Genomic DNA, 17243 nt, shown 5'->3' on the forward strand with positions numbered 1-17243 from the left:
GTCCAGACTTAGTTTGGGAGTGGGCACCAATGCCGGGGGATTATAAAAGCTGTGTACGGACAATTTTTATTCTTATTTAATTTTTTGCTTGATAAATGATAAGCAGTCAAATGTGAGCAATCACTTCAGCCCCAGTTTTCGGTGCATTGATCGGGGCGGTGGCCTGTTCGGCCGGCAGAGGGCAGTGGCGCCATGGTGACGCTGTGACGCTCAGAGACAGGCGGAAACCGTAGAAGAAGAAGAAGCCCGTTTGTAGCGGCAATGAAAGGACAGCGTGCTACTTACATTTTGACTAAAACATAAGTTAAGTCAACATTAGCGTTAATAACTGTTGAAGTACAGGACGAGCGTGATCCCATCTTCAGAAAAGACTCCTAGGACTGCGTCGGGAAGATGTCTTTGTTTTGTGCAAGTAAGTGGAGTTCAATTCATTCATATGACGGAGGCGGTGGAGGTTAGCTAGCGCTAATGCTACTAGCTACTTTAGCTAGCGTTAGCGGCCATGCAGTGCCGCCTTCCACTCACGGTAGTTCCCTGATCTTGCTTGTGATTGTTTCATTGTTGAAATCGTGTGGTTTGAAAGCTGTTGCTGCTTTTTATCTCAGTCTCCAACGAGGTGCCGGAGCACCCGTGCGTCTCCCCGGTGTCCAACCAGGTGTTTGAGCGCAGGCTGATCGAGAAGTACATCGCAGAGAATGGGACGGACCCGATGAACGGACAGCCCTTGTCTGAGGAGCAGCTCGTAGATATTAAAGGTAAACTGCATGGAGTTCCTGGAGAAATGCACCCGTTTTCCAGATTATTAGGTAACATAACACTTAGCTAAACATAAGACAGCTCTATGGAAGAGCCATTTAACAAATGATCACAACTGAGAAGCTTTAAAAAGTGAATGTTTGATATATTTGTCTAAAAAACGTACGGATTGTTGTAAAAGTTCAAGACAAACATTTTGTGTGGTGATAACGCGCTTATTTGACCGATGTTTTAGCCATTGTGATCTTTGAAGGTATGTTTGGGGAAATATCAGATGTTGTGCTTGTACATGCAGTATCCTCTGCAGTAGACTACAGCAAGTATGACTTGCACCTTTTATTCCATCATGTCTTGAAAAGTGCTATTTTTGTGAGATTGATTGTTCCTAACATGAGCAACTTCTCTGTTTTAGTGTCTCATCCTATTAGACCAAAGGCTCCATCAGCAACAAGCATCCCTGCCATTCTCAAGTCTCTTCAAGATGAGTGGGTAAGTGTTGTTCACCTTGTGGAGGTGGCAAAAGAGAAATCCACAACAAATACACCCTCATACAGATAATGTTTCCCATAATAGCTGTTTTGAATCAGGAGTCAGATGTTTTTTAACGTCTGAGTTGGAGCCAAATCAACCAGTCTTGGATTTAGTAGTTCACAATGCAGTGCATATTCTGTCTTGACTGGGAAATTAAAACGCACATCTCCCTGGTTGTTTTTGTAAGCGACTCCATGGATTTTTTGCTAAATTGATAATTGCAAATGTGCTTGTAATACATATACAGAATGAGGTGAGAAAAGTTTCCTGATCCTGTTTCCTCATTTCTGTTTTTAGGATGCTGTTATGCTTCACAGCTTCACCCTGCGGCAGCAGCTGCAGACTACTCGCCAAGAACTGTCCCACGCCCTCTATCAACATGATGCCGCCTGCAGAGTCATCGCTCGACTCACCAAAGAGGTCACTGCTGCTAGAGAAGGTGAGTGGGAAGCGAGTATTCGTGTCCTCTACTGCAGGGCTTCATTCCAGTTGTAAAGCACATCAACTCTCCAGAATCTGCCCCATACCAACATGAGAACTGGATAATATTTTCAGACAGTGTGTTCCATAAAAGATCTTTTTTTCTCTGCACAGCTCTTGCCACCCTCAAGCCCCAGGCTGGATTGGTTGCCCCTCAGGCTGTCCCAGCCTCTCAGCCAGCTGCAGCAGTAAGTGACTGACTCTTAATCCAAGTGGATAACATACTGATTATAAATGATCATTGTAAGATTTTACAATACTTCCTCTTGACCATCTCTTATCTGTATTTCAGGGTGCTGGTGGAGAGCCTATGGAGATTAGTGAACAGGTGGGAATGACCCCAGAGATCATCCAGAAGGTATGGGTTTTTCTTTTTTTGTCCTCCCACTGCATAAATCATTGTTCACATAAACTTTCCATTTATTTATCAGGTCTAAGATGTGTTTCAGTATGTCTGTTTTCTGTTTGCAGCTTCAAGACAAAGCTACCATCCTCACAACAGAAAGAAAGAAGGTATTATACTACTCTTTTACTTGCTACATTGTTTATATCTGTTGTGATACTGTGTTATATAATGTCACACTCCTTGAACTGTTAAACTTTGTTCCCTCAGAGAGGAAAAACTGTGCCAGAGGAGCTGGTTAGAGCTGAAGATCTCAGCAAATACCGCCAAGTTGCCTCACATGCTGTAAGTTAAGATTCATATATGTTTGAGTATATAATTTATTTTAATCAGAAGACTGAAAAAGTTTTCTAATGGATTTTATATGTGCATAGTGCCAACATGAGCTCTCTTTGTTGCCTTCAGGGTCTTCACAGTGCCAGTGTCCCTGGTATTCTGGCTCTGGATCTGTGTCCCTCAGACACCAACAAAGTCCTCACTGGTATAATAATCTAATCCATTCCTCTGCTGCATCTTGCCATTTTAAGGGTTTTTGTGATTTGTTTACATGCAACAAGTAATTTTGAAGACTTAATCTGATATCAATCCTCTTGTGTTCGTCAGGTGGAGCTGATAAGAACGTGGTGGTGTTTGACAAGAACGAGGAGCAGATTGTGGCAACACTGAAGGGTCACACCAAGAAGGTCACCTCTGTCATTTACCATCCATCGCAGGTAACATTTGCCTTGATTCAAACATCAACCACACCAGTCGTTCTTCAGTAAACCAATTCTTTGTCTGCAGGCATGTTCAGTATGATCTGTTATTTTTACGTATCGTTGTTCTTCCTAACCCTCACATCCTTTCTGTCTTTCCCCCTCTAGTCTGTGGTCTTCTCTGCATCTCCAGACAACACCATCCGCGTGTGGTCCGTCACCGGGGGCAACTGTGTCCAGGTGGTACGTGCTCACGATGCAGGCGTCACTGGACTCTCCCTGCACGCTACTGGGGACTACCTGCTCAGCTCCTCAGAGGATCAGGTGTGTGAGCAATTTAACGAAAAACACAAACAGACCTCATGCTGTATTTAACACTTAAACACAGGCGATGTCTTCAGTGATTAACTGTGTGACTCCACTGACTTTCTCGTATTTTATTTCTCCTGTGTTGTGCAGTACTGGGCCTTCTCTGATATCCAGACTGGTAGAGTCCTTACCAAAGTCACTGATGAAAGTGCTGGCTGCGGTAAGTTCCTCTGTGTTCACTTCTAGGCAGTCTGAGTGAATTACTTTATGCTCCAGGTGCTAATGTTTCTGTCCCCTCCCCTTCAGCTCTCACCTGTGCTCAGTTCCATCCTGATGGTCTCATTTTTGGCACCGGAACTGCCGATTCCCAAATCAAGATCTGGGATCTGAAGGAGCGTACCAATGTGGCCAATTTCCCAGGCCACTCTGGCCCCGTCACCTCCATTGCTTTCTCTGAGAACGGATACTATCTGGCCACAGGTTAGTACTACTGATGGCATTTTAGATTGTTCTGGTTAAACTTTGATGTGCAGATTGCAGTGCTGCAGAAATACTGGGGGAAAACTACGCACACATCACATTACTAGGCCTTCTCTGATTTACTGACCTATCCTCAGTGCGTCGTCAGCCCTTGATTTTGCACTATAAAGATCTGGAACTATGTACTGAATGTTTAAAACGCCCTAACGTCCTTTTCTGGTGCTGTGCTCCAGGTGCCCAGGATAGCTCGCTGAAACTGTGGGATCTGAGGAAACTGAAGAACTTCAAGACCATCACTCTGGACAACAACTACGAGGTAAAAAAAGAAAGATGATGGGTATTTCTCCTATAAAATGAATGGATTGAAGATTTTGGAATTAATTTTGTCGTTCAGAGTTGGATGAAAAGATCGATTCTGTACTCATGATTATACACTGAAAATGAAGCTTGAGCAGAAATGCCAGAAACTATTTTTTGGCTCAGTGCAATGACATCTAGAAAGTTTCTGGGCTTAGAGAGAAATAGTAACTGCATGTAAAACATCAACTTGGTACTTGTTTGTGTTTCAATATAGATTAAACACACCACATACATGTGGTATCGACAACGCCACACAATACAGCGTATTCCTCAGCCAAGGCCCAACAGGGCCTTTTACGTCAATCAAGCCTATATTTTTAAATATGCTCCAGATTTTTATGAGGACATTTAGCTTCATATTTACCATAAGGACATGTAAATTGTATGAATATTGCATCCAGCTCAGTCAATTTCATGAGATCTCAGACCAAGATGATTTAAAGTAAGCGTGATCAGTGGTAGTCATAGGAAGTAAATGCTTGATCCACATAGCTTGTCTGTGGATTAACTGCAGCACAGAACATGTAAAGAATAATTTTGTCCATTTTACCACTGCATTGGATCGTTTCTCTTTTCTGGGCTGCTGCTCTGTTCTGAAGCTCGCACCTTTTTGAGATTCTGAAACTCATACTTTGCTTTTCTGTTACAGGTGAAGTCCCTCGTGTTTGACCAGAGTGGTACCTACCTGGCTGTAGGAGGGTCCGACATCCGTGTCTACATCTGCAAGCAGTGGTCTGAGGTCCTCAACTTCACAGGTGGGTGGAAAAAATGCTTTGTCTCTAGTTTCCATATCACATGTAGCATAGTGTTTGCTTTGTGGAAGTAGCCGATTTCTGACATGTCTTTTTCCTCTCCAACTGTAGACCATTCAGGACTGGTGACTGGAGTGGCCTTTGGAGAAAATGCCCAGTTCCTGACATCTGCAGGAATGGACAGAAGTCTCAAGTTTTACAGTTTGTAGAAAAGATTGATTCAGGATGATGGGAGGAAAACGACTAAGAGGAGGATATGTTTGTTTCTGTCTAAGCTGTCACAATCCGGGATACTGACTCGGCATAGACCTGTAATTTTTAGTAAAGAAGACAACAAAAAATCACTGCTAACTTTACTTCTTTAGTGTTTGTCCATAAATGAGATCCCATAGAATGACCACGTTTAGGGCGACATGTTTGTGAGACTGAAGTGTAAATGATGTGAAAGATACAGAAGCCAGTGTAATATTCCTGTCTGATTTGCAAGAAAATATGATTTTGCTGTAGTATTTGTTTTTTTGTGTGTGTGTGGGGATCTAAAGATGCTTATAATACAATTCCAGTGTTATATTACACTGTTGGGACTAATTGGTGTGACCGCAATCTGCTTTGATCCATAATGTAGACCAGCTTCATTACAGTATCTTTAGGGTGACATGAAAATACTTTGTAGTGACGTACAATACAGCAAAGAAGAAAATGAACAGGTGTATGAGATTCATGATCCTCTGTGAAAAAATGTAGTCTTGTTTAACCTCCCTTTTACTTTCATTACCAATTTCATTTGTTTTCATTTAAACATTGGTCTTTTTTCAATTGTATATGTCTCATTACTTGCTATTTTACCTGTTGCAACTCTTGTCCTTTTACAGTAAAATAAAATATCTTTTGTATTGCCATTCATCTGTTTGTCAAATCAAGGGCACCATTGTGTCCACTACAGGAATTAAAATCATATCCGTTTCATATCAGTGCTTTGTTGTGTAGTCGCCCGTAGATGCCTTGTGATTTCAATGACATGACACTCCAGTAAGTGTTTTGCTTCCTGTTTATTTATTTTTCAACTTGCTTGATAGTTTCATTGTGCAAAATGATGAACGGCAGTTGTCAGATTCATCTGGTGAGGTTGGTTGATGATGTTCCATTAAGACATTAACACAATTGTGAATCACATGCACCGAGAAATGAGTTTACACAACAGTAGAAGGCATGTGTCCAGTCGTGAAACTTTTTAAATGATGAATATTTGCATTTTCATAGAATTTGATTTTTTTGTTGAGAGACACAGAGTAGAGTTAGAATCTTCATTTATCCTTCAAAGGGTAATTTAACTTTTTTGGTGCGGAAAGAAATGCATACAAATTATTACAGCTGAGTTATTTTCTATATGTCATATCTGGAGGGGATCTGCAATATTAGCAACAGTGTTGTATAAAGTACCCAAAGTCATACTTTTTGTTAAAATAATCCTCTGATAAAAATTTAAGTCACCTATGCAAACAAATAGTTTAATCTCATATTACTTAAGCATCACTTACATTTTAGGGCATTTATCCTTTGTCCAAAGCGACTTACAGTGATTTATGCTCAGATTCTTACACAGGTGGCGATGTCTGCCATGCAAGGTCTCACCGAGCACAGTTTGGGGTTCAGTATCTTGCCCAATGACACTTCGACATGCAAACCAGGGGAATCGAACCAGCAGCCTTCTAATAACAAGATGCTGGCTCTGAAGCAGCACACCAACTGCAAGGTAACTAGTAAACAACTAAATGTATTGGAGTAGAGGTACAATAATTTGCCTCTAAAATGAAGTGGCGTGGAAGTATGTAGTAGCAGAAAATACTACTCAAGTAAAGTACAGGTACTTAAGTAAATGTACTTAGTTACATTCCTTCACTGATTACCAAGGCCACGTCAAACCACATGAAGCACATGTTTAGTGGGTAATGTGACCTCGTGTTTGATCCTCTCTGTCACAAGATGTTGTTTTAAACCTTACGGAGGTAATTTCTTCCAAAGTGCCTGAAATCGTACTGCACGGCTCACTGCAGAGGGAGCGCCTGTGACGGGAAGAGTGAGCGAGTGGAGAACAAAGCGGTTTGGGACGCGGCCACAGTTAAATGAAAGTCATGGTACTAATTTAATCACGGTGTGTCGCTTAGCAACCGCTGTTTAGCCCTAGCTCAGCGGCGGCCACATGACACGTATTACCCCGGGATGTAATGATATTAATCACTCAGCTAAGTTTAGATTGTTAAACTCCGTCGACTCGTCCTCGCCGGGATCGTGTTTACCGTCGTTACCGCCAAATGAAACCACGACCCCTCGCGGCCGAACGAGAGACCAACGTCGGCCGTCACGTGAGGCCGCAGTAACGTGACTCTGAGCAAACGGGAAGTGTGAGTTCTCATAAACACGGCTGCCTAGTCCAGGTCAGCAGTCACTGGTCGGTCCGTCGGTACGCTGCCGGACAGCGGGGTTTGGAGTCCAGTGGATTTTACGAGGCAGACAGGTGAGATGCTCGGTTCTTCAGCGACATTTTGTGCCTTTATGAAGCTGCTTTTATCCACCGTGAACGGACCGCTATTGTGATTTCAAGTCAAACCGTACAACTAGTTTTCTTTGTTCCCTTACTTCACTCCCGAATCACCCAAACCCGTCCTTCTTTTGTTGTATAATATTACATTACTGTGATTTCGGTGTCCTTTCATTGTTATCGCGTGACAGTGAAAACGAAACTTACTTCTCCTAGTTATTGATCATTACGGCGACAAACATGTAGGTCCTGTAACGTTACAGCTGAAACAGTTAGCATTATCATTATTATTCAAATAACGTTACCTCTTTAAATGCTTTTATATGCTTTTATTAATGTAATTGTAGTTCCCTTTATTGTTTGTTGAGGTAAAGTTCAAGTTCTTCATACATTTTATAACTTAATAGAGACATTATGCTCATTTTCAGGTTCCCAGTTTTATTTTGGACTACTAGAAGAATAGGTTTACATGCTTTAATGCCCAAAAGATGCATCATCATGTCTGAAATGCGCTTTTCTAGCTCCTGGCAGTGTAGTGCCTTCCTTCGTCCTCTGATTGGTCAGCTCACACACGCCCGAGCCAGCCGAGCAAACAACAACAACAACAACAACAGCAGCAGCAGACCAGCTATGATAAATTGATTCTTAGTGCTAAACCAGGTGTTTAAGACCAAGCCACCAGGAAGAGCGCCACTCTTTGAAGCCAACTTTCCAAGTGGTCACACTGTAAAGTAACGTTGTCAAATGATGCACTGCGGTACAGAAAGACATTTTTCAGTAAGCTTACATCGTGAAAGAAGTGGCTGTAAAACGATGTAAAAGCGAAGTCATCCGGCTCTTAATACAACATCCTCCATGTCAGGCACCTCAGGAGCTGTGTCTGCTGAAGAAAAAGGAAAACCTAAAAACTAGCGCAGTCTGACACCACTAAAAGTTATGATATTGAATAAAAGTGTTGATTCAATTTAATGGTCATTTTGGAGGCTGTACTTTAGTTTTCTTCACCCCATTTATATCAGTGAGGTTAGTCTGAATTTAACGCAGTACAGCTCGCGGGCAGCTACAGCCTCCAAAATGACCACAGACTTGAATCAACAATTCTCTAAAATGGTTTCAGCTCGTCAGTTTTAGCTAGATGGATGAATTAACCTGTCAACTGACAGTATATATATGTATATAGAGCAATTCTAATGTATGATCAAAACTGGGAGCTTGTAATATTAGCAGAAACTTGCCTGTGCAATAATGGAAATCCCAAGCGTATCATCACAGCCAGGGGGCCTTGATGCTTCCCCTTTTCTATGCTTCTACACTGTGACTGAAAGCTATTATTTAACCAACGGAAAACAGATGCCTTTTGTGACCTGTTTGTTCACCCTTTACTTCCTCTCCCCTTCTTCTCTCATTATTATTAATTTGAACTTATTATCTTTGGTGCCATTCAGGCAGCGATGGGCTCCATGTTTCGCAGCGAGGAGGTGTGCCTGGTGCAGCTCTTCCTTCAGTCCGGCTCAGCCTACAATTGTGTCAGTGAGCTGGGGGAGCTGGGCCTGGTGGAGTTCAGAGACGTGAGTAACTCCTGATTTAGCACTTTGTTATATTGTGTTGAAAAGCTCAGAGTCCACTAGTCAGACACAAGCAGTGGATCGAGTTCAACCCTGTTTTAGTTCATTGTTTTGTTGATTAGTTATCGAATACAAATTAATCGTCAGGTATTTTGATATTCAGTTAATCAGTTTGAGCAATTTTAAAGAAGAAAAAGTCAGCGCTTTCTGATTCCAGCATGTGCATGTATTTTCTGGTTTTGTCACTCATCTATGACAGAAAACTGAATATTTTTTGGGCTGTGACCAAAATAAGACCTTTGAGGACGACATCTTGGCCTTTGGGAAACCCTAATTGACATTTATCACCGTTTTAGAGCACAAATGATGCTTTGAGTCACTGAGGGACGGCAGCATTTTCCTTCTCTCTTCTTGTGATCAGATGAACATGAGTAACCCTGTCGCTCTCTTCCTCTCTCCACTGCTGTTGTGTTTTAGTTAAATCCGAATGTGAACGCCTTTCAGAGGAAGTTTGTCGGCGAGGTCAGACGATGCGAGGAACTTGAGAAAACTTTTGGTAAGTACTAGCTCATTGTTCCCCACCTATATTTTCATCCGTGTTCTCTGTTAACAGATGTATTTTATCTGCTCTTCAGCCTTCCTGGAGCAGGAGATCAATCGTTCCCTGTCCCCACCCTTGCAGGGTCCCCTCCCTCCGCCATGCCCGACACCGCTGGCCCCCCAGCCCCGCGAACTCATCACCATAGAGGAGGAGAGCGAGAGGCTGGCCAGAGAGCTCAAAGAGGTGAGCACTTAAAATAAGGCTGAGATGATAAAGCAGAGAAGAGCCTCTACTGTCTCTTCAGTACAATATCAAAAGAGGTGGATCTTATTGGCGTGACAGATTTTTGATTGTGCGTGTGTGTGTCAATAGGTGTCCAGGAACAGAGACAGCCTGCGGGCTCAGCTGACCCAGCTCTGTCAGTACAGAGGTGTCCTGACCAGAACACACTCTCTCACAGCCTCACAGGTGGTTTAAACTGTTTGTCCTTTAATTGTTATGTCGTAGTGAGCAAATTGATGTCTGCAAACTAAATCTATTAAAAAAATAATCTTCTTTTCTTATCTTTTTCCTCTCACAGGCACCGCCACCTGTACTGGAAAGCCAAGGCCTCTTTGATAACCGCCAAGATGTCCACCTCAGGTAAATTTTGTTTACTGAAATGCCCATGTGTGTGTGTGTGTGTGGTTTTTTTTTTTATTTGTTTTTTTTTTCTACAATGAACACAGTTTAACCCTGCAATCTCCACTCTGGTAGTTTTGTGGCAGGAGTGGTCCACCCTTGGAAGGTCCCCTCATTTGAACGGTTGTTATGGCGGGCGTGTCGCGGTTATATTATTGTGGATTTCAGAGAAATGGAGGATCGACTTGAGCACCCGGACACGGTAGGAACTGGGACACAGAGAGTAAGAGAGATGGCTGAGAGATAGAGCAGTCTCTTATGATTTGTCACATCAAATAACGTTTCTTAGTGGAATTTTATCACATTTGTTCTCTCTTTTTCTTCTCTTGCAGGGGGAAATGGTGCAATGGACAGTGTTTCTCATTTCCTACTGGGGAGATCAGATCGGACAGAAAGTCAAGAAGATCTGTGATTGGTGGGATACCTGTTCTTCAGTTTTTGCATTGTAGATTTGCACACTGCTGCATCTGTTGAAGCTGTTAAATGATTTGAATTCCCCTACTCACAGCTTCCGCACGCAGACATTTGCATACCCTGAAAGTACTGCGGAGAGAGAGGAGATTCTCCAGGGACTTCAGGGCAGAATTGAAGACATCAAATCAGTAAGTTAAAGCATCAAACATGCATACAGTCACCAGGAACTGCCCTTTTTGTGCGATGTCTGTATCACACTTGACAAAGCTAGAAGATACAAAAATAACAGTAAAGTAATCTCACTTCCTTGTTCTGCAGGTGTTGTCACAGACCGAGGCCTTCCTGCAGCAGCTGCTGATGCGGGCGGTGGCCGTGCTGCCCCAGTGGAAGGTACGGGTGCAGAAATGTAAGGCGGTCCAGATGGTGCTGAACCTGTGCAGCCCTTCCGTCACTGACAAATGCCTGATCGCTGAGGCCTGGTGTCCCACTGCCAAGCTGCCCGAACTGCAAAGCGCTCTGAGAGAGGGAGGGGTAAGACAACAGAGAGTTGCAGGAAGTTGTAGATGAGGAGGCTTTTAAGTAAATGAATAATTAACTTAATATTTCTCTGTCCTCAGAGGAAAAGTGGCAGTGGGGTCGATTCTTTCTACAACCGCCTGCCTTCCTCCACCCCTCCACCCACCCTGTTCCCCCTCAACTCTTTCACAGCTGGTTTTCAAAACATTGTTGATGCCTATGGAGTGGCCAGCTACCGTGAGGTCAATCCAGGTACGCCAGCACACATGGGCACATTTTATGATTATTTTTATTAGAGATAAAGCTACTGATTATTACATCGTTTGATCATTTATTTTATGGAACATTCTCGTCACATTCACACAGAGCCCAATGTGATGTCTTAAAATTGCTTCTTTTTTCCAACCAACAGCTCCAAAGATAGAAATGAGATATTATACTATCATAAATCACAAAGAAAAGACGCAAATCCTTACATTGAAGAAGCTGGAATGACCAAATGTTGTGACCTTATGGCTTAAAAAATGAAAACAGTTTGCACTTAATTTTATAACTGACTAATTGTTACGGCTCAGCAACACAACACTTTCATTCAGAAGCCAGAGGGTGCTCAGCTTCACATGTATTTGTTAAACAAATACAGTGAAGTCTTTTCTCTCGATGTCTCTGCAGCGGTGTACACCATCATCACCTTCCCCTTCCTGTTTGCTGTGATGTTTGGGGACGTGGGTCATGGTTTACTGATGACGTTGGCTGCCCTGTGGATGGTCCTTGAGGAGAAGGACCCCAAACTGAGGAACAACAACAACGAGGTAACACACAAACACACACAAGCTCAACACAAGGATAAGAATTGTGAAAGGTTAGATTGTATAGCATTTTTCTAAAATCTGTTTCAAATCCCTTCAAGATGTCTGAAAACAACAATGTTCAAACCCAGAGAAATCCAAATTCTCCCCAAGGCAACAGTGCATTTTATCTGGTCACTATAACTTCCAGGAAACATGAGCTGATTCGTCAGAGAGTCAGGAAGGAAGTTGGCGAACATGACTAAATAAATGTAATACGATATATTTAAAACTTTAAAAAATAACATGCGGCCATGAACATCTCTGCCTGAGTCACACCGGATATTTTTTTGTGGTTAATAGTAGTTTAACAATGAAGAAGGCAACTTCCACAATCCCATGCTACCTCACAATATCTTCAAAATACTGAACCCTGTCTACTTTGTTCAGATTTAAATAATGATACTCTTCAAAATGAAGAGAAAAGTACACGTAATATTTCCGCAAATCAGCTGTGAAAGAAAAGACCAGATACACGTCTTTGACCTTCTGTGTGCGTTTCAGATCTGGAGGATGATGTTCGGAGGACGATATCTGATTCTGCTGATGGGACTTTTTTCTATCTACACGGGTGCCATTTACAACGAGTGCTTCAGCAGAGGCCTCTCTACCTTCACCTCATCGTGGCACGTTGGCCCGATGTTTGACAAGAACATATGGAAGTGAGTACCTTTCAGATTTTCAGGCTTGACTTTTTGTTATTTTTTTGTCTCATCCATGTTACCCATTTGAATGTTATTTCTTTCAGTTCATCCGTCCTGGCCCAGAACCAGTACCTGTCCATGGATCCTACTGTGGCCGGTGTTTTCACCAGCCCCTATCCATTTGGCATTGATCCGGTATGAACATCTGTCAAGGTCCATTTATTTCATGCTGCCATCTTGTTTGTCAATAAAAAACGGTCCTAACTTTGTCCCATTCTCAGATCTGGGGACTATCCAACAACAAACTGACTTTCCTCAACTCATATAAGATGAAGATGTCAGTCATCATCGGTATCATTCACATGACTTTTGGAGTCTCCTTGTCATTCTTCAACTATTGGTAAATCATCATGTTTCATTTATTTGATCCATTTTTGTTTCTTTTCATATTTATTCAGGCTTTCCCTCACACGTTCTTGTTCCTCTGCTTCCCTTTGTTGTTGTTGTTTTCTCCAGGCACTTTGGCCAGATCAGAAGTGTGTTCTTTGTGCTTATCCCTGAGCTGTTCTTCATGATCTCTCTGTTTGGCTACCTGGTCTTCATGGTGGTCTTCAAGTGGATCGCCTACAGCCCCGCCCAGTCCCAAGAGGCTCCCAGTATACTTATCCACTTCATAGATATGTTTCTCTTCTCAGACAACCCGCAAAACCCACCGCTCTATACAGGACAGGTGTGTGTGTTGTCTTCTGACAGTGAAGCTTGAGAAGTTTTCCAGATAACTCTCAACACTGAGCTAATTGCAAACTTGTTTTCATGCTGTATATGACCTGAAACATCTTGAAAGATGGATATAAATATAACTTAAATCCCCCCAAAACATTGACATGCTCTTGACAATGGTTTGAAGAGGTTGTACAACTTGCACAAACACAATTCTGACTTTTAAAATAACCTGCTAAAGTAAGCGTGTACTGCTCAAAAGTTTAACAGCTGGTCCTGTCACTGTTTATGTGTAGTCTGTGGTGCAGAAGGTCCTGGTGGTGCTGGCAGTTTGTTCAGTCCCCATCCTCCTGCTCGGGAATCCCACAAGTGAATACCTCTCATTCAAGAGAAGACGACGTCAAGTGGTGAGTTTGTGTTTGGCTGAGCATTTTTGAATCTTTTTTTTTTCGAGAGTTGAGTGTTTGTCTTGACAGATTTCTTGTCGTTTGTGACATAAGGAGGAAGACAGACGTCCACTTGTGTCAGATGACGGCTCCATCAACACCTGTCAGGGTGAAGTGGAGGGAGCAGCTGCAGAGGAGCACGTAAGAAAGAACCATGTGTAACTTAATTCAGTAATCCAATTTAAATGTACTGAGCGTTTAAACTGTGCTCTCTGCAGGAGTTTGACGCTGCAGACGTGTTCATGCATCAAGCCATCCACACCATTGAGTACTGCCTGGGCTGCATCTCCAACACCGCCTCTTACCTCCGACTTTGGGCTCTTAGTCTGGCACATGCGCGTTAGTTGAACACAGTACACACGATCATACTCCCATGATTCACATGCATGCACTCAGACTTCCTCTTAAACACACTCATACTCAGCCAGTTATTCACACACAGGCGATATACTTTTTTCCATGCACTGATGGTGAGTATTTTTGTCTTCGCAGAGCTGTCAGAGGTGTTGTGGGTGATGGTGATGCGTCTCGCCCTGAGGTGGCAGGGCTACGTGGGCTCTATAGTCCTCTTTGTGATTTTTGGCTTCTTTGCTGTGTTGACGGTTTCTATCCTGCTGATTATGGAGGGACTCTCAGCTTTTCTGCATGCACTTCGTCTGCACTGGTAAGGATGAAAGGAAGGAGGGTGAAGTGTGCCTAAAAGTACTTTATGTTTATCTATATTATCTTGGTTGCTTCTTAACGTCCATGTCCTTGTCTCTCACAAAGTAGGATTAATACATTATATACACATAAGCACATAACTTATAATAAATGACATCTTAAACAAAGACCCTCCTCTTTCACCCCAAGCTGCCACAAAAAAGATTCTTTGTCTAAAAGAAATTAAAATCATCATCTAACCAAAAGAACCTTTCAAAAGTTAAGGACATTTTACTAAAAAGTGTAGCCTTTAAATCATCATACAACAAACAATTATTGTCAGTCTCGCCTATATCACATAACAGAGTCTAAACCTAGAGCTAATGGCAAAATACCCTCACAAAAGATCTTGAATCTTCAGTTTATCTCTGCTTCAAATGGCTTCATTAAAGTGTTTTTTTTAAAACCATTTTGTGCAGTCATGATTATTATCAGTCATCAACAGCCCCTCCTTACACACAAGTAATCTGATTTTCTTATCAAAGTTATCCAGATAACTTGGCAATCCATCTAGTCTCCTCAGACAGGTCTTTAAATTGGTGCACATGTTGCACTCCATCTACTATGAGTCACCTGATGGATAGTCAAATTTCATGGTAGTCTGCCCATTTGGTTGAGTCATGGATTGGATGTGAATTTGACTTTTTGACTTCAGGTGGTGCGAGCAAATAAAGTGTTCATTATTTTAGGTAGATTAAATTTGCTCTGTACATTTTCATATGAGTCATTTCATCCCAACTCATCTGGGCCCTCCCAGTCATGGAGTCTCGGAAAATTTCATGTAAAAACTTTTTAAATACACGGAACCTTGCGGCATCGCTTAACACATCAAATACTTTTTAAGTAATGATTTTATTTTTTTTTTTAAGTTAAGCCCTTTGAGCTTATTTTCATATTTTTTGTGTTTTGTTGTGTGTTTATTGTAATATTTTTTAGTTTCACCAATTCCTTTTTCGACTGGACTGGGTTGAAATTTGAAAGAAACTTGGAAACATATTCATTTAAATGGTAGTAATGATTCCAATAATCATATTGATAAAATAAATCAGGTATTACCTATCATTTTGAAAATTTCATATCTTCTCTAGTTTTTACTTTGTTGGAACTGAATTAGATTTATTTTCCTGACAGTGGTACCATACAAAAGATTAGAACATCACCAAATCATTCATTTGTAAGTCAATAATAATATTCAGCTTTAAGCCCACTTTAGAATGAACCAGACAGGATTGCTGGATGTTAAATCCTGTATTGTAGTTTGTAATTGCTGTTGTGTGTTGATTTTGCTTCTCTCTCTTACAGGGTGGAGTTTCAGAACAAGTTCTACAGTGGATCAGGCTACAAGTTGAGCCCTTTCTCTTTCTCATCTCTCATCAATGCATCAGCTGCTATCTGATCGACCAACGCTAACTTAACATTGCCAAACTGTTGTTAACTTATGTATATTACTCAGTACTTGGACTACAACTACAGACATCAGAATGACTGTCTCCGGGTCTTAACAGTGGTATTTTCCATTGCCTGTTGTTTAATTCACCTTCACCATGATCAAGATGGTAAAGACGGTTATTTTTGCATCAGTAGAATGAGAACGAGTCCCTAAATAATGATTCAGATTGCATTATATGAATAGAAAAAATTGTAACTTAATATCCCCTTACTCATTTTTGTTCATAATATTCACTGCTTTCAAATGACTTTTTCATTAGCTCAAAAATAGTAATCATTTATGAACGTATATAGTAGACACCAATTATGAAAAGGGAAAGCTCATAAAACAATGAATCTGTTCTGCAGTTTAAGGGAATGTATGATTGTTTAATTGGTGTATTCTGCTTTAATTAGCCAGGCCTGCGGGCGTCTTCAAATAATGAGCAGGGAATTATCTGAATAATCTTCATGAGCCAAAGATACTTTTCCCTCATTGTCACGTCTTCCAAGCACAATACACAACCGGTATTTATTGGTAGTTAATGTTTTTCTCATGTGCCTTACTGGATCTGGGTGGTCTTTTTGGAGGGATCATAACACTCATCATCATGCCACTATTTTGAATAAAACAGTATCTCTGTCTTGTTTCTCTGCCGGTTTGCACTGTAAAATGGATCAAATTTGACCTGAAATTAAATATGATTTTCTTGTGTAATCTTACTGTGAGAACTTTACTGAACTATACCCGTTGCATATCATTCATTGTGTCAAGTCTGTATGAGCCATCTGTAAAGTCACCACTGATGGAAATAGTATTCAAATCATCTATGTGAGGGTGAGTAAAACCACAATGTAAATATAACAAAATTCCAAAAGTTCCAAGTAAGCCAGTTCCTCATGTATTACATAATTGATTCATTAACGGGATGCAGATGGAGCACATGATCGATCATCTTAAAGATGATCATGTGCTTGTGTAAAATCTGAATCTGTGTGCTAATAGATAATGTAGCTCTCAGATATATGGTGTAAAAACATAGTAGTAAAATATAAAAGTGTAAAGGCAAAGTATAAGTATCTCTTAATTGCAGAGCTTGTTGTATTTACTCAGTTACTTTCTATCACCCAAAGTCTGAGACCAGACATGATGACTCCGATGACTTTTTCTGTATTCTGGCTTCAGTATTTCACTGTAAAGGTGATGGGGATGGAACACTTTTTGATTGAGAATAGACTAAGAGAGCTTTTAAGAAAATAAAGTTATATTATTTACTTCCCTGAATCTTGATTCACACACACAAAAAAAACTTATTTTTCTTACTATTTAAACAGGTAAAATGAATTGGTGAATGATGTCATTATTTTACAGCCAGTACTAACACCTTTTCACTAACATCTTTTCACTTCACAAAGAGCAGAAACCTAAGCTA

At 41.2% G+C, this 17243-nt stretch overlaps 2 protein-coding genes across 2 annotated transcripts; both read left to right on the plus strand.

Moving 5' to 3' along the window:
* Positions 1-192: 192 nt before the first annotated feature.
* prpf19 (pre-mRNA processing factor 19) lies at positions 193-5734 on the plus strand. The gene is made up of 16 exons (XM_037077732.1): positions 193-412; positions 606-755; positions 1169-1245; positions 1585-1726; positions 1882-1955; positions 2060-2125; positions 2239-2280; positions 2381-2455; positions 2576-2651; positions 2774-2883; positions 3034-3189; positions 3325-3394; positions 3481-3654; positions 3888-3970; positions 4664-4769; positions 4878-5734. Exons 1-16 carry the CDS (start codon positions 394-396, stop codon positions 4973-4975), a joined length of 1518 nt encoding a protein of 505 aa, XP_036933627.1. The 5' UTR covers positions 193-393; the 3' UTR covers positions 4976-5734.
* A 1227-nt stretch (positions 5735-6961) lies between these two features.
* Positions 6962-16533, plus strand: tcirg1b (T cell immune regulator 1, ATPase H+ transporting V0 subunit a3b). The gene is made up of 21 exons (XM_037077714.1): positions 6962-7281; positions 8751-8873; positions 9348-9426; positions 9506-9654; positions 9784-9879; positions 9992-10053; positions 10168-10294; positions 10425-10507; positions 10601-10694; positions 10825-11037; positions 11124-11274; positions 11695-11834; positions 12375-12532; positions 12619-12709; positions 12796-12914; positions 13031-13244; positions 13531-13641; positions 13735-13821; positions 13899-14019; positions 14173-14344; positions 15685-16533. Exons 2-21 carry the CDS (start codon positions 8757-8759, stop codon positions 15776-15778), a joined length of 2478 nt encoding a protein of 825 aa, XP_036933609.1. The 5' UTR covers positions 6962-7281; positions 8751-8756; the 3' UTR covers positions 15779-16533.
* The last annotated feature ends 710 nt before the right edge of the window (positions 16534-17243 follow it).

This window comes from Acanthopagrus latus, chromosome 18, assembly GCF_904848185.1.
Source record: "Acanthopagrus latus isolate v.2019 chromosome 18, fAcaLat1.1, whole genome shotgun sequence".
Classification (NCBI taxonomy): Eukaryota; Metazoa; Chordata; class Actinopteri; order Spariformes; family Sparidae; genus Acanthopagrus; species Acanthopagrus latus.

What these genes read in the sequence shown, in the direction of transcription:
- tcirg1b (XM_037077714.1), top strand. Translation starts at nt 8,757, where the DNA reads ATGGGCTCCATGTTTCGCAGCGAGGAGGTGTGCCTGGTGCAGCTCTTC. An exon ending in TGAGGAACAACAACAACGAG is followed by an intron (nt 11,835 to 12,374) that starts GTAACACACAAA and finishes TGTGCGTTTCAG; the next exon opens with ATCTGGAGGATGATGTTCGG. An exon ending in AGAGAAGACGACGTCAAGTG is followed by an intron (nt 13,642 to 13,734) that starts GTGAGTTTGTGT and finishes TTGTGACATAAG; the next exon opens with GAGGAAGACAGACGTCCACT.
- prpf19 (XM_037077732.1), top strand. An exon ending in CCTCTCAGCCAGCTGCAGCA is followed by an intron (nt 1,956 to 2,059) that starts GTAAGTGACTGA and finishes TCTGTATTTCAG; the next exon opens with GGTGCTGGTGGAGAGCCTAT. An exon ending in TGAGGTCCTCAACTTCACAG is followed by an intron (nt 4,770 to 4,877) that starts GTGGGTGGAAAA and finishes CTCCAACTGTAG; the next exon opens with ACCATTCAGGACTGGTGACT.